This window comes from Bombus pascuorum, chromosome 7 (genome assembly GCF_905332965.1).
Source record: "Bombus pascuorum chromosome 7, iyBomPasc1.1, whole genome shotgun sequence".
NCBI classification, from domain to species: domain Eukaryota; kingdom Metazoa; phylum Arthropoda; class Insecta; order Hymenoptera; family Apidae; genus Bombus; species Bombus pascuorum.
In genome coordinates, this window is record NC_083494.1 from 8,716,071 (window position 1) to 8,730,366 (window position 14,296).

At 42.3% G+C, this 14,296-nt stretch overlaps 1 protein-coding gene and 1 long non-coding RNA gene across 2 annotated transcripts in view; one reads left to right on the forward strand and one right to left on the reverse strand.

Annotated features, from left to right (window-relative positions):
• LOC132909189 (zinc finger protein ZIC 4-like) overlaps positions 1 to 6,862 on the reverse strand; it is a 36,434-nt gene extending 29,572 nt beyond the window's left edge. The window contains exon 1 of the mRNA XM_060963859.1: positions 5,835 to 6,862. Coding sequence (XP_060819842.1) covers positions 5,835 to 6,774 — 940 coding nt within the window. The 5' untranslated portion in view covers positions 6,775 to 6,862. The remainder of the gene's footprint in view (positions 1 to 5,834) is intronic.
• Positions 1 to 14,296, forward strand: part of LOC132909216 (uncharacterized) — a 149,534-nt gene that overhangs the window by 71,314 nt on the left and 63,924 nt on the right. The window lies entirely within an intron of this gene.

Here is a 14,296-nt window from a genome sequence, read left to right on the forward strand (position 1 = left end):
TATTCGATACGACGTTCATAGGTTTCCGGACGCTTTGGTATCGATGGCGTGTGATTTGCATCGAGATTTGTAAATTAATAATCAGCAGACTGCGTTTCTAAATTTCCCATTAGAAAGTATAGGCGTTCTAAGGTATAATTCGGAAATTAAAAAATTTGGAAATAGAGAGCTGGTCAAGTAACTAAGTAGTTGTACGGCGCTTGACAACGCCAGTTTTATTGCGTATCAGCTTCCAGATATCGAGCTAACCGGATCATAATACATTGTTGTAGTTAAGCTGACTATGTTTGATTTATCCGCAACTTTGATAGAGATTTTTGTTCGAACGTGACAATTTTATTATTTCACATTAGGTTTGAAAAATCAATTTAATCGTGCTCGATTTATCTCAGGTTAACTTTATAATGAAAATATATCATGTCAAAGATAAGCAAGTGCTCGCCTTCTCTCCGAATCCTTAAGCCACGGTTACATTTATAAACACCTTGTCAAATTGTCGATTGTAAAATCGTCGAGGTGGTGCTTTCAACATTAAAGAAATTCCCGATCGGTCGATATGCAAATCAAGATAAGCCGGACAATTTACCTTCGATTTAGATCTCTCTTTCACGACACTGATTTACGAAACGGGTAATTGAAAGGATCGGGAACGAACGCTGACAGGGTGTTTCGAAATCGTAGCAGTTAACGCCGAACGACGTTAAACGCAGCCGATTATCGATCACCGTCGTCGTCGCTAGCGATCGCCAGGATTATTCGTTCGCGTGGCCGTCGGTGCTCCTCCACGCGCGTTTCATCTTCGAATCGAACGAGCCAAGGATCGAGTATCGAAGCGTGCTCGTTCCAAGATCGATCTTTCACGCGGAAAGATTTCGATGAGTCGCCGTTACGATAATCTTGCGCGGTCGATGCGCTTTCCGCGTCTCGCCTCGACAGATCGCGCCTTGTCATCGTTCGAAAACCGCTCGTGTCCGAAGCATAAAACGTGCCATCCTTTTGCGTACCGTGTCTCGATCGATTTCCATCGAAAGATCATCAGAGAATTCATGGAATTTTCTTTCGCCCCATTAAACAAGCCACTTGCGTCGTAATTAATTGTCTTTTCGAAATTGCAAGTAAGACCGTGCAACGTTAATATTCATAATTCAAAGCTGTCGCACTGGTAGATGTATCCCTGGCGAATATGTATCGATATCGATAAAATAATTTGTATGCGCCTCTGGAATCCCGATTTTAATCGAAGAGAGGGGCGGAAGAAGGTCGGTTTAGCGTGTTTCTGTCGACGTCACGCCGCCTTATCACAATAGCCGGCACGGCTTTCCATATTGGCCTCGCATAAATCCGATCATGCATCTCCGATACCGATCTCACCAGCCGCCGCCATTAGTTACCAGAGACTTACAATGTTCCCTGTGGAACGGACCTTTACAGTGTCGTCGATCGTCGTCGATTTCCTGAGAGTGCCGCTCAGCCGCCACGAATATCGTCCTCCTGCTTTCTGGCATCGTTTCCTCGTTCTTTTCTCCAAGACTCCTTCCGCTTCCTATTCTTTCGTATCCCCCCACGTTCTAACCTTCGAGGTCGTTCATTCTTCCGTGTCATTTTATGTTATCGTAGATATAACGTAAGAATTAATAATCACCAAAAGCCACTAGTTACTTGACACGAGGGATCAGATCCGCAGGCTAAAAAGACATTACCCTCTTCATAGTAATCACTTATTATTCACGTTATAGTACCACGCCGGAATAATTTACTTATAATTCTCAGTGAGATTTGATTCTAAACTATTTCCAAATGAAAAAAATTTCATGTTCTTACACTGGTTATTTCCTCAATTTTTGCAGTACTCGTTCTTCCTATACGCGTAAGTCTTTACATCTATCTGGATCCCTTTGAAGACGTTTTATCTATTTTTCTATACGTATTTCTCTTCATATAATTCTTCCTACCATATTTCTAGTGTTTTTTGTAAAATACCTTTCTGATTGTCGATTCCCAGAATTAAAAATTTCACGCGATCTTCCTAAACTCCTGACCTTGTATTGGGTTGGCAACTAAGTGATTGCGGATTTTGTCATTAGGTGGTAATGATTTCACCTACGTTTAGATAACAGAATTCTTCCTGATTTCGTAACTTACACGAATATAACGATGCTTCTGATCGATCGTAGAAATCATGCAACAGTCCAAATCAATCTTCGTCGGTTTGATCCTGCCTCTTTCAGTACTTTCAACAAGACGATTCACGGATCATTTACAAAATAGCGAGAAGAGCGAAGACAATCAACTTAGCGAAATTTCTTCCCATGCAAACGAGCGTGTCGACCTCGTCTACGAGGACGGGGGAAAATTTTCAATCGTTCCGTTTCGTCGGTGCGGCGAAGCCATTTACTCGGACTAGTTCCCCTTTTTCTATCTTCGACACACTCGTCCCTACTTAACGCTTATTCCACAACAACCCCCGGCGACGACTCATCCTGTATCATCCCCTTATTCAACGCGTCTCTAACCCCCCGAAAATCCTGACCAATGGCGCTTCGTCCAAGGGGGAAACCATTGTCGATCCGACCAATCGTCGCGACTCGTAACACGCATATACGAGACTCGACGTGCTACAACGCTATTCTTCTTTCTATCTTTTCTTCCTTTTTTGTCCTCCTATCTCTGTCTACTTTTCTCATCTCATCCTTCATTGTCGACGAGGATAGTCTCTTTATAATGCATATCAATTTGTGCCTAATGGCTGACACCGTTCCAACGGGTCACATCTGCGAATTAATAGGAGCATTCCTTATGCCCGACGGTTTTTAACGCACGCCCGCCCGCACGCGATCATTGTCCAACTTTGTATAATGCACGAGACGAGACGCCAACGTGTTACTGCGTAATCATCGGTGTTTTCGCGTAAACGGTCATTGCACGCCTGTAATTCATTCTCGTTAAATCAAAGTATCGTAATTCCTATACTTTTTTTATTTGTAAGTAATTTACAATCAATTTTCATTGAGAATTATAAGTAAATTATTCTGGCGTGATACTGGAACGTGAATAATGAGTGATTATTAGCTGAATCTAACGTTTGAATCTACAGGGTGATGTCTTTTTAGCCTGCGGGTCTGATCCGCCGTGTCAAGTAATTGAGTAACTAGTGGGTTCTGGAGGTTAATTCTTATGTTATATCTGTTACTGAATTTGGATGTTCCTATACTTTTAAATGGAGTTTTAGATTTTTAAGAGGAAAAGGAACGGCGAGAAAGTGTTCGGAAACGCTTGTTTGAGAATTAAAGTCTTGTAGAAACTTGCGAGTGCGGATACTTTTTCTCCGAGAAGCTTCTTTAAAAATGTTCGTAGAATTTCTACCGTAAAATAATCCTCCGGGATTTTTTCTTTTTTGGAAATTATTTGTAGGTTGCGGATATTTGCGTAGAATAGTTTTACAGGCACAAGTGGCGAACTTATTTCACTTTCTAAATATTATAACGAGCAGTTTACTTTCAATATTCTGTATATTTTCTTTAGTTTTGTATATTTCAAGTTTGTATAAATACAGGAACCTCTGTGTTCTACGTAAAATGGGCGGATAACATCGGTGCCCGTTCACCGAGATTGTTGCGTAACACCGGTGAATTCGCGCGAGCCAAAATATTTGTCCGAGGTGTTTCCACGATAAAAAACAAAGAATTCCAGCGTCGAGTCTTTTGTGCGCCGGTCGCGGTATAGAACGATGAAAGAAGGGTGGAGGGCGAGGGCAATAAAGGGGCATCGTGAGCGTACACGCGCGTGAAACGGGGAACGCCTGGAAACAAAGCGTGAAGCCGTGCGTGGAAAGTTTTTTGAAAATGCCAATTTATTTCGAAAGGGCTCGCAGGAGGACCACGCTCGTTCACCAACGCGCCAACTAAATGAATTTTAATTGATTTCTTTCTTCACAGTCAGCCTACCTCTCCAGTCTGTGCAAAAGCGTGACAAGGATTTTCAAATTTTGATCTTCTGGATCTGGAATAAAAAAAAAAAAGAAAAACGAAGAATCAAGTGTATAAATCTTCGTCTTACACTCACAACAATGACATTATTGTTTTTAATTAAAATCGATACAAGAAAGTTTTCTTTCTTTCGAGTCAGATAACATTTGGTCTGTTTGTTCTTGGTCTTCAATTATGAAACGGTGTATATCGTAATAATATATAGTCTAACGCATTATATATACGTTACATAATAGTGTATAATGCATATAGTATTGCAATACGTTAAAAATGGTTGATGTATTAGGAGAAATCATACGAGACACACCTGATTTCGTCTGGCAATTGTCGAAGATTTAGCTCGCGCGAGTCACGTACGGTTGACGGGCGACGGCGACAGATAGCTCGATTCGAAGTAGAAACAGAAGCGCACTGTGCGATACATGGGGGCGGACAGACGCTGCTGGCGTGAAATCCGTGCGAACGGAAATACTGGGGAAGCGTTGGTACGCTAAAATATGCGATCAGAAGCGATACAATATTACGTTCCCGAGACCCTTAATTGAATTCTCGCTCGCGGCGTTGATCATTAAAGAGCCCGCACTTCTAACCATGAAACCTTCCAACTATAATTTCCCTACATTAATTTCACTACATCAATCGCATTAACCCCTCCGCCAAAAAAATCTAAAATACTTCTAAAGTTCTCGAATGAAAAACAACAAATCCGACGCTAATCATTCAACGCAAGAACGAAGAAGAGAAAATCTCCCCTCGATTACTTCGATTATATCGAAGTATAATCAAGTAACGACGTCCGTCTAGCGGCAGATGCACTCGCTAATGGATTTACGCGTCCCCGTGGTTTCACGAGGCGTTTCGAGAAACCGAATCGCGGAGCGGATCGTCCGCGAGACGAGCGTACTCTCCTCCAGAGAGATAAATTGAAATGAAAAACGAAGGGATAAAAACGAAAGGACGTTGCTCCAGCACGCAGACACGGTCGTCGTGGTAACGGACGGACGGACAATAAAACTACAAGGTGAAATTAGTAGTGACTGTCCAGAAAGGAATCTCGTAACAGCAGCCGGTCGTGAGAGAAAGATCCGTGTGGCTGGGTGGACGCCTGGCGTCTATCCGTCGGGCCCTGAGCCAATGGGACAGGCTGGTGGTTTCGTTTCGTGTCTGTATATAACCATATGTAAATACATTGTCCAGGGACGCGGGCATAAAACGCTACGATATATGGCCCGGTAATTTCTTAATTGCGCCCCGAAAAATTCTTGTCATCGTAAACAGCCGGTTGATTATATTGAAACGACTCGAGGCGCCGGGGGCGTTTCATGGATGAAACGAAGGCTGGACTAAAATGACTCGAGATAGGGGAAGGTGGAGGGGAAGGCGATAGTAACTGCCTCGGCCGTTTATTTATACGTCTCTCGAGTTTAACCCTTTTGTAGCTGGAAATCGACCGATTTCCATCGACTCCATTGTCTTTCTTTGTTCGATGTCGCTCACGTTTTCTCTTGAACGCGGTGTAGGCGATCGTTTCCGAATTAATTAGCTTCCCACCGTTTCGTTTTCTTCTAACCAGCCAATATCCGGCTAGGATTCATGGCGTGTAATTTGTCGCGAGTTATTTATATTTTGATTTTCTACGATCATGTAGCTTCGGTGGAATTTCAGGATGTTACGGGAGAGTTGGTATTGCGGTTGATTTGTATCGGATGATGACAACTTCTTAAGCTTCTTTAAGGAATTGCAGGTACTTTGAAATATCTGAAGTATTGCAACGTACTTGTGAAATATGAACTGGTGCCTATCGAACAATACAGTCCTAAGGAGGTATATAATATTTACATTACTTACCAGTGTGCGTCCTTTTATGAATTTTGAGATTTTCAGACCTGGCAAAGACCTTTCCGCAACCGGGAAACGGGCAAGGGAAGGGTTTCTCGCCAGTGTGCACCCTTATGTGGTTAACAAGTTTGTACTTTGCCTTGAACGCCCTGCCGTTACGCGAACATCCCTGCCAGAAGCACGCGTGCGTCGTGCACTCGGGACCGCCCACGTGTTCTACCGTGAGGTGCGTCACGATATCGTGGAGGGAGTTGAAGAGTTTACCGCACAACTTCCTTCCGGGTCCGGGCGCATCCTGATCTACCCACATGCAAGACATTTCTTGCCGTTGGCCGCCTGCAACCCCACTGGTTCCGCCACCGCCGCTTCCGTTGCTTCTCATATACCTTAGAAAGGCACCGTGAGGATGGTGGCTCGGATGGCTGACGGCTGGATGTTGTTGATGATGGATAGACGTGGGAGTCAGATGAGGAGCACTTAAATATTGATGATGAGGCGGTAGTCTTGAATCTTGGGGATAATGTGCTGGATAGTGACTCGCTGCCAGGGGATGTTGGCTCGGATGATGAGGAAATTGCTGCATTGTTGCGGCTGTCCCATCGTGATGTAACGGTGTGAACAATCCTAGACCACTTTCCGGTGTAGTTGGATTCGCGGTCGCGTTGAATTCGTGCTCGCGGCGGAGGAGAAAATCACGAGCCGCGTATCCAGGATGGTGGCTCATGTGATGTCCCATGTGCGGTGCCATGTGCGATGCCGGATGGGGATGGTGAGGGGGATAGCCTTGGGGGTGAAAGTGATGGTGTTGCTGAGACGGAGCTTCACCTGGTGCCGGCTGCACACCTGTACCAGCGTCCGTGGCATCACCACCGCTGGGAGATAGCTTGATGCCCAGATTGGCCAGGTGGTGTGGGTGCGACGACACGCCATCCAGGAAAGCGTTCATCATCGTGATGGACGAGACGGTTGGTTGTAGTTGCGGAGTCGATCAGTTCAGATACCAGGTCATGCCTCTCCGTCAACTTCTCGTCTCTGGTGGATGAAATCGCGTCTCGAAACGTTCCTCCAGGGATAGGTTTATTACTTTAAAATACACACTTGGAAATCACTGTAAAGTACACTGTCTATGTAACTACACTTCAGTTCACTGTTTCTACTTTTTCTGCATCCGTATGTTTCTATTTGCTAAATCTTCGTCGCTTGACTGATTCACGGCAATTAATTGCCAATTATGTCAGTTCCGAAGTCTTTGTACACGTTCTCCCTCTTCCGCGCTTTGTAATCGCGACCGTGCGAACACTCGGCAAACTTCGTGTGACGGTTCCGTCTCGTGCGTTTTCGGAAACAAACACGAGTTTACTCGTGTAACAGTCTTGCTCCGTTTCACTCACGTCGAAGTCGTTCTTCGACCAACACCGAACGTATGTTCATGCATCTTTAGATTATTACCGAGGAGGGACGAATACACAGTAACGCTGACTAACACGATTCGCGAGTACGTCTTCAAAATGCATCCAAACATAGAGGGTAAAACATCCGTTGCGTTCCTTGCTGCGTTCACAGCGGGACTGAGAGTCAGCATTCGGCTCCCGCCGAGGAACAGCTCGGCCGATTTCGGCGTTTACGAACTTGCCCTCTCTCCAGGTCCACTCTTTTCCTTCTTCTCTCTTCATCTTCCTGTTTACCGGTGCTCTCTCTCTTTCTCTTTGGCTTCGTTCTCGCTTCGCCACATGGAAACGGTACAGTTCGTGTATCCTCGGGTGCCTGCTCGTTGGAAACACCCCCTACCCCCACTGAAGGCCATCCGGTACACGGTGGATGCAAGCACAAGCTCCGCCAGTGGTGGACGTTCTCTGGTGGATACCAGCGTTCCATTGGCGACGATCGCATCACTGGCAATTGGAGGCCTGCTGCTTCACTTTGGCCTCTCACCGAACCAGCCGGTTTCCATGGGCGGGAAACACTGCAAAGCGCATGTCGGAACTCCGCCTTCGTGAGCACGCCTATCGTGGGAGGATGACATCAGGGACGTCGCGACCTCGACGCTCGATGATCTTCCGCGTAGAACACGTTTTAGAGGTTTTTCGAATGGTTGCGGATATTGCCAGGTCCCTGGGAGTCTTGCGATCTTGGACGGAGTTTCAGGAATTGGACGTGGGAGTTTCAAGAGAGTGGTTGTTAGAGATTTTCATTTTGTTGATTTTTCAGTATTTGCAGTTTCGTAGTTTCGAAATACACGATTAATTAATCCCTTACTCCAATTTCGTTTATTTCGATCGCGATGCACTTGTTGTTTGAGAGGAGGTCTCTGACTATGAAAGATGACTTGGATGGAAAATATTTTGTGAATTTTCTAGTATTTGCGAGTGTCATGATTCTTAAACAGATCTTTTAGTAAAATACCCTCAATCCTTAGTAATATAATCTTAATCTTTAGATTACGACACAGACGGTCTGGAATTGACTACTTGGCAAGCATAATTTGTAACCCTATTGCTTCTTTTTTAAGCTGTTTGTTAACGAGTATCACAATATTTTCCAAACCTTGTCATATGTCTACTCGATCGGTAATTCAGCCAGTTTTCTTACCCTCGAAGGGCAGAAGCGAAGCTCGATTCTAATTGCGGAGCGAGACGCGCATTCGTACGAGTTTGCGTATCTGCATGATTAGTGGAAAAATATCAAGCCGGCCAGGAAGGCGACGAGTCACGCGAACCACTCGTTTATAAATTATCACGGAGAGACGAGGAGGAAATCTTCTCGTTCAACGTTTAACCTCCATCTCGAAAATTGTATGCACGCGTAATCGCGCGACGCTCCATCCTCCTTCGTTCGTTTATCCAATTAACCGACTTTACTTACTTGCAACGTCGATTAATTACACCAGACGCACCGGTGTTTCCAGCTTTTCTTCGCGCTTCCGGGTATCGCGTAATATCCTCGTGAGTTGAAACGCGGAAGCTCGCGTGTTCGAGCCTTATAATTAAATACTTCGATATTTCAGCGTCGAAATTCTTTCAGCCAGTCTTCACATTCTTTCTGTTTTCCCCGACATTCTCCTTCCTTAATATCTCTTTCCAAGCGAGTCGATTTGGTAAAATGGGAAAAATCAAGTATGATGAAGTTCTCCGTTGAAAATGGTCGATAGGTACTTAATCATAATAAAATTCGAGAGGACTATAGAATATATAGAATATAGAAACTATAAAACTATAGAATTAAATATAGATACATCAAAAAATTGGATAGTTTGGATATAAGTATTATTTAGGAACTAGTATTACATACAACTACCTATTTAATGTCAGGATTGAAGATCCTGATTGGCAGCAAGTTTCTAAGTCGCCAAAACTAGTAATGCTAATCAGAATTAGCATATAAAGTCTATCGACTATACGTATTTATGATAAGGTAATAAATCTGTACTATTTCTAAGAACTGCTACAAGAAAAGCTTTCGAATTTTCAAACAGTTAATGTCCCGTTTTAATAGCTGACATAATATAAGACATCGAATGGAAATCACTTAATTTGTGATAAATTAACCATTCTATAATCAAGTACTGGTTTTATGTTCGTTCTTTCATAAAGTCCACAAATTAGAAACAATAACATTCTCTTCAGCTTATCCCTCTATTGGTGCCACTTCTGTTCGCTAAAAACAATCGAACTAGAAAGTAAGTTAACGAATAGTTTCAGCATTGTTTCAGGGACAATACGAATAGTCTTACGTTTATTACCATTGATGATCCTCTACTACCTGTTTCCATAATACAAAACTGTTAAGTTTTGTTTGTCAGATTATTTATGGCATGTGCCTCAACAAACGTAGTATGGTTTTGAATAACAGAGAAAACTCGGACCCGGGCAATAAAAATTAGTCGGATTGAAAACCAACAATTTTTTGATTACAGTTATTCCAACTTAGAAATTATTGTAGAAGTAAAGGCAGAATATAGAAGTCAAAAATACTTGCTCTTAAATATCTTCTAATAATTTGAAAATCCTTATTCGATAAAAATCAGTTCTGTTTCGCGTTCCACGTATCTTCTTGTTTCATGGCGTTCACTGCCATTGGATATATTAACGGAGCTTAATCATCCGCGTGAATAATGCAAACACATCGAGTGTTTAACGGGGTGCCTCATTGTCGCGGCAAAAAATGGCGTCCCATTATGTCCATAATGGGCACGGTGGCTGACTATTTGATATTAATAACTATCATAAAGCCAGACTCGTGGCTCCTTCGTGCACTTAGGAGGTACATCTGAATGATGCTTTCCATCCACCTTCTGTCGCTTACTAACAGCACGACCCGTTCCTCCGGCGCACACATCGATCCTCTTGTGTTACCGGACGATCGGAGTGCGCCACGAACACGAGTAACTTGGTCCGTGCATTCTGGACCCAGTTCAGAGATCATTTTTATTAGAAGTCACGAACGAAGCGTATCATTTATGCCGGATGACGTCATTCGTTTCATTATTGGAATCGTTTAAAACGCTTTATCTTTAAGAAACAGATTCTCTTAATTTACAAATTGGATATGGCGTTACATAAAATAAAATATTACTCTATAAACGTTAGAAGATTTACAAATTTTCTTCTAATTTCCCTTTCGTTCTGCATTTCGGTTGTATAGTATCTTTTTTAACTAATAGATTGAATATTCTAAATTTCTATAAATATCGTATGTATAAGTATAGGTTCGCATGGAATAAAATATTTTTCTGTGATAGTTAAAAGATGGACGAATTTCTTTCGATTTTTCAAGAGCCAAATGATTCCACGGGGATTATTAACGATCACACGCGGATGTAACTCAACGATTCGCATTGCCGAGTACATTCGTGAACGAACCATCAATCTAAGGGCCCACGATAGAACTTTCATCACGGGAGTGCGGTTACAGGGTCGCGAAACGCGAACACGACGTACGCACCTACGCGATCGTTCGTTCATTCGCGAGGGCCATCAACAAGGCCAGACATTGTTTCGTTCGTTCATCAGTCACGCTCACGGTGTAGTCATTACATTTAATTAATCGTTAATTGCGAGATCGTGAGCGGAACGCAGCGATCCTGGCTGGCGTCATGGCTGGTGCGGATGAAAAGTTGCCGAGTTCATTTCTTCATTTTCCCTATGTTCTTCGTTTCTCATTGCATATATGTATATTCTCTTATTATTTAATTTGTACTTTACAGTTTGTTCAGCTGGACATTCGGTACATTTTTCTAGCTTAATTAATTTTAATAAAATAAAATGTGAATGGCTACCCCCAGATACCATCATATTTCTTCAATAAAATTGGCACAATATAGTTTTTAATATCACGGTGATTGTTTCACGTAGAAAGGTTTAGTTCTTGAAGTATAATTTATTATTATCCTCCCTTTACGACCCCTTGACTCCTTATTTATTAATAAAATATATGATCCTTAATTTGGCTGCAAATGATTCATTATTTATACTCCGATTTTTACTTTCGAGATTTATTCTAAAATACTTTTAATTATTTCTTCATTATGTTCCAGCAATTACCAATAATCTTTTTCTTTTTATTTTTCAATCGACTCTTCCAAATCGAACAACACAAAAAGAATTCTCGCCATGTGGAACAGGTAAAACAAGTTTAGGAGAAATCTGATCAACCTAACATCCTCGATGTGTGAATACGTGAAAACACGAGTACCCATGGTGTTTCTGCGCGAAAATACGCATCATTAAAAACGATCGCGTGATTTATGCGCCAATAAAGTTTTGTTAGAATCGTAGCGGAATGACATTTTCCCAAATCAAGATCAAAGAGAACCGACACGCAAAAGCTTGTAGATGCCGCAGATAGATGGAAGAACAAGAAAGGAAAGAAAAACCGATCCGACTGTTAGATATTGTCTCGAAGTCATTAGAGACATGACGATCTCTGTCGGTCCGTCACAATAGTCTGTCCTGTTCCTTAACGTAGCAACTTCTTTACATTCCTTCTCTTTTGGTGACTTGTAATGTTTCAGGCGCAAAATGGTGAAAAGTTCATGTCACGGATATTGTATCTATCTCGATAAGTTCCTTTTTAAAAAATTTTCTACAGAAATAAATTTCCTAACGATAGGATAACATTATTTTTGAAATTTTTAGATTCCCTGGAAGACGTGTAAATTGTGAATTTTTAAATAGTATTCGTTTACTAATATTTCTATGTCATTTTGTGCGACCCTTTGTAATTTCTATAAGAAAATTATGTCTCGAATTTTTCTTTGTATTTCTTAGTAACAGGGTTTTAATGTACACCTGATGATCAGAGCAATGGTCTATGTATAATCTAAGTATTTATGTAACGATGAATTACTGGAAAAGTAGTAAAAATCACTGGAAAAGTAGCGAAAGTTGTACGGAGTGTTACATATTATAAAATATGCATTCAACGTTCCGTTAAGCTTAAGTAACTTTAAAAGGAATTGTAGCACCTGTAGACACCAACAAATCTAAGTACTAACTTCGGTTGCAATCCCTTTATTTATTTTTTCTAAGTTTCGTCGCTTCGTAAACGAATTTCCCTATCGAAAGCCACAAGTTCTATGGTTCTAACAATAAATTACTAAAAATAGAACTGTTGCATTAACTTAGCTGCGAGATGTATCGCACCACGAAACGAAGCAAAGCGAAGAAACGACACGCAATTATGAGAAACATGTAACTAGGACATGTTTGGAACACGATAGCAGTCGGGATCAAAGCGGAATTCCGGCGCAAGGGATGACAAAGTCGTGGGCGGCTCGAAGTGACTGAAAGATAAGATTTCTACGAGCGATGCAAGAGCAGATATGGTTCGATAGGTAATCTCAGAGAAGGATCGCCGAAAAAAATATTAGGGAACTGGCTGGTGACCAGTCGAACAGTTTACCAAACCTGGCCCCTATGAAAATGAAAAATACTTGGAATATGATAATAAAATTTATTTATTTCTCTCTGCTCCCATCCGCACAGACCGTGCTAGTCATTCCTAGCTGAATAACCGTGAAGATGGAGGGAATCCGAACGACCAGTCTGCGAGCGCCCAACGTCAGGAACAATGAAATATTTCCTTTCATTTTCCAGGAACAGAAAAGAAAATGGTCCTGGGAGGAAACATTTGTCAACGATTTCTCCGCCTTCTGGGGGCAATTTTTGAAGTTTCTACTCTTCTGTTATCTATTGCACGCTTCTGATTGATCGCTATTAGTAAAATTTGAACCATTTTGTTGGAATAAAACCGTGTGAAAGAACACAGGATTGCGAAATATAGTTTAACGTTAGAGGTTCCGAGGTACCAGTCGTTTCAGAAGAATCGACTGGCAGAATTTCGTGAAAAATCGTAACGAAGAGGGAAACGAAATGGCGAAGAGCCCCCATAGAGGGGCACAACGTTCGAAGGAAGTTGTCGCCGGCTAGAGCAATGTTTCTCGAGAGGCGAAAGGGATTCTGGCATCTAAAACAAACTCTTACCCCCAGCAGCCTTTATCCGCCGTATTTTTCGCTGACAACCTCCTTCTAGCGGCTTGATTTACGGTCCGCGTCCTCGAGAATGCCGGGACAGGGAACGAGACAGAACGAGAAGGTGGAAAAAAAAAGAAGGCGAAGAGGAAAACCGTTTTTGGGAAGCATTAATATTTATAGTTGGCCGCGTCGCGCGGCATAATTTTACGAGAGAATTTACAGCTACGCTCTTTCGCGAACGCGATCTTTCCTTTCGTTTTTCTCTTTCGCGTGTCACTAGTCGTCGACGACGGTTTACGACGCCTATCGGTCCACAAAGAATCGAATCGTTCAAATCTAAGGGAAGACACACGAAATTACGCTTTATAAAATTTAGGACAGGTTGGGAAATTTGGAAAAGTTTAGAAATATTGGGAACGTCCGGTCCTTTATGCAAATTCGTATGCTTGCGAAGACGATCGATTAAAAAGAAATTTATTTCACTTTGCATCAATGTTGCACGATACGAAGTTAAATTCCTGTCGAGATATTAAACATCGGATAATAGTCATCGTGTAACAATCAATTTCGTGCTCGTGTCATAGTCACTCCCATTTCTCGAATTCAATAATTTTCCAATTTTTCTTGGTAAAAATATTTGACGACGCCCCTTAACGAACGAACAGGAGACAACGACGGACAATCGGATAATTGGCGGGCGTAGAAGCAATAAATTTCTATTAGCCGAAGCGATCGATCGATTAATAAATACATTAGTAACTACGGTGTTTCTGATGAAAATACAGCGCCGCACAATACGAGGTAAATGCGAGGGGTGGGACTCGTCGCGGCGTCTGTTGTCCGTTTTAGTTTTATTTGTGTGTCGATGTTTGTCCGGGCCGCGAACAAAAACGATTCGTTAGGCGACTTACCCCCACGATAGCGGTCTTACCCCTAAAAAATGATCGTCCACCCCCCAGTGAGCAGCAGATGCAACTTCCCTCGGCTATCCCTTGACCC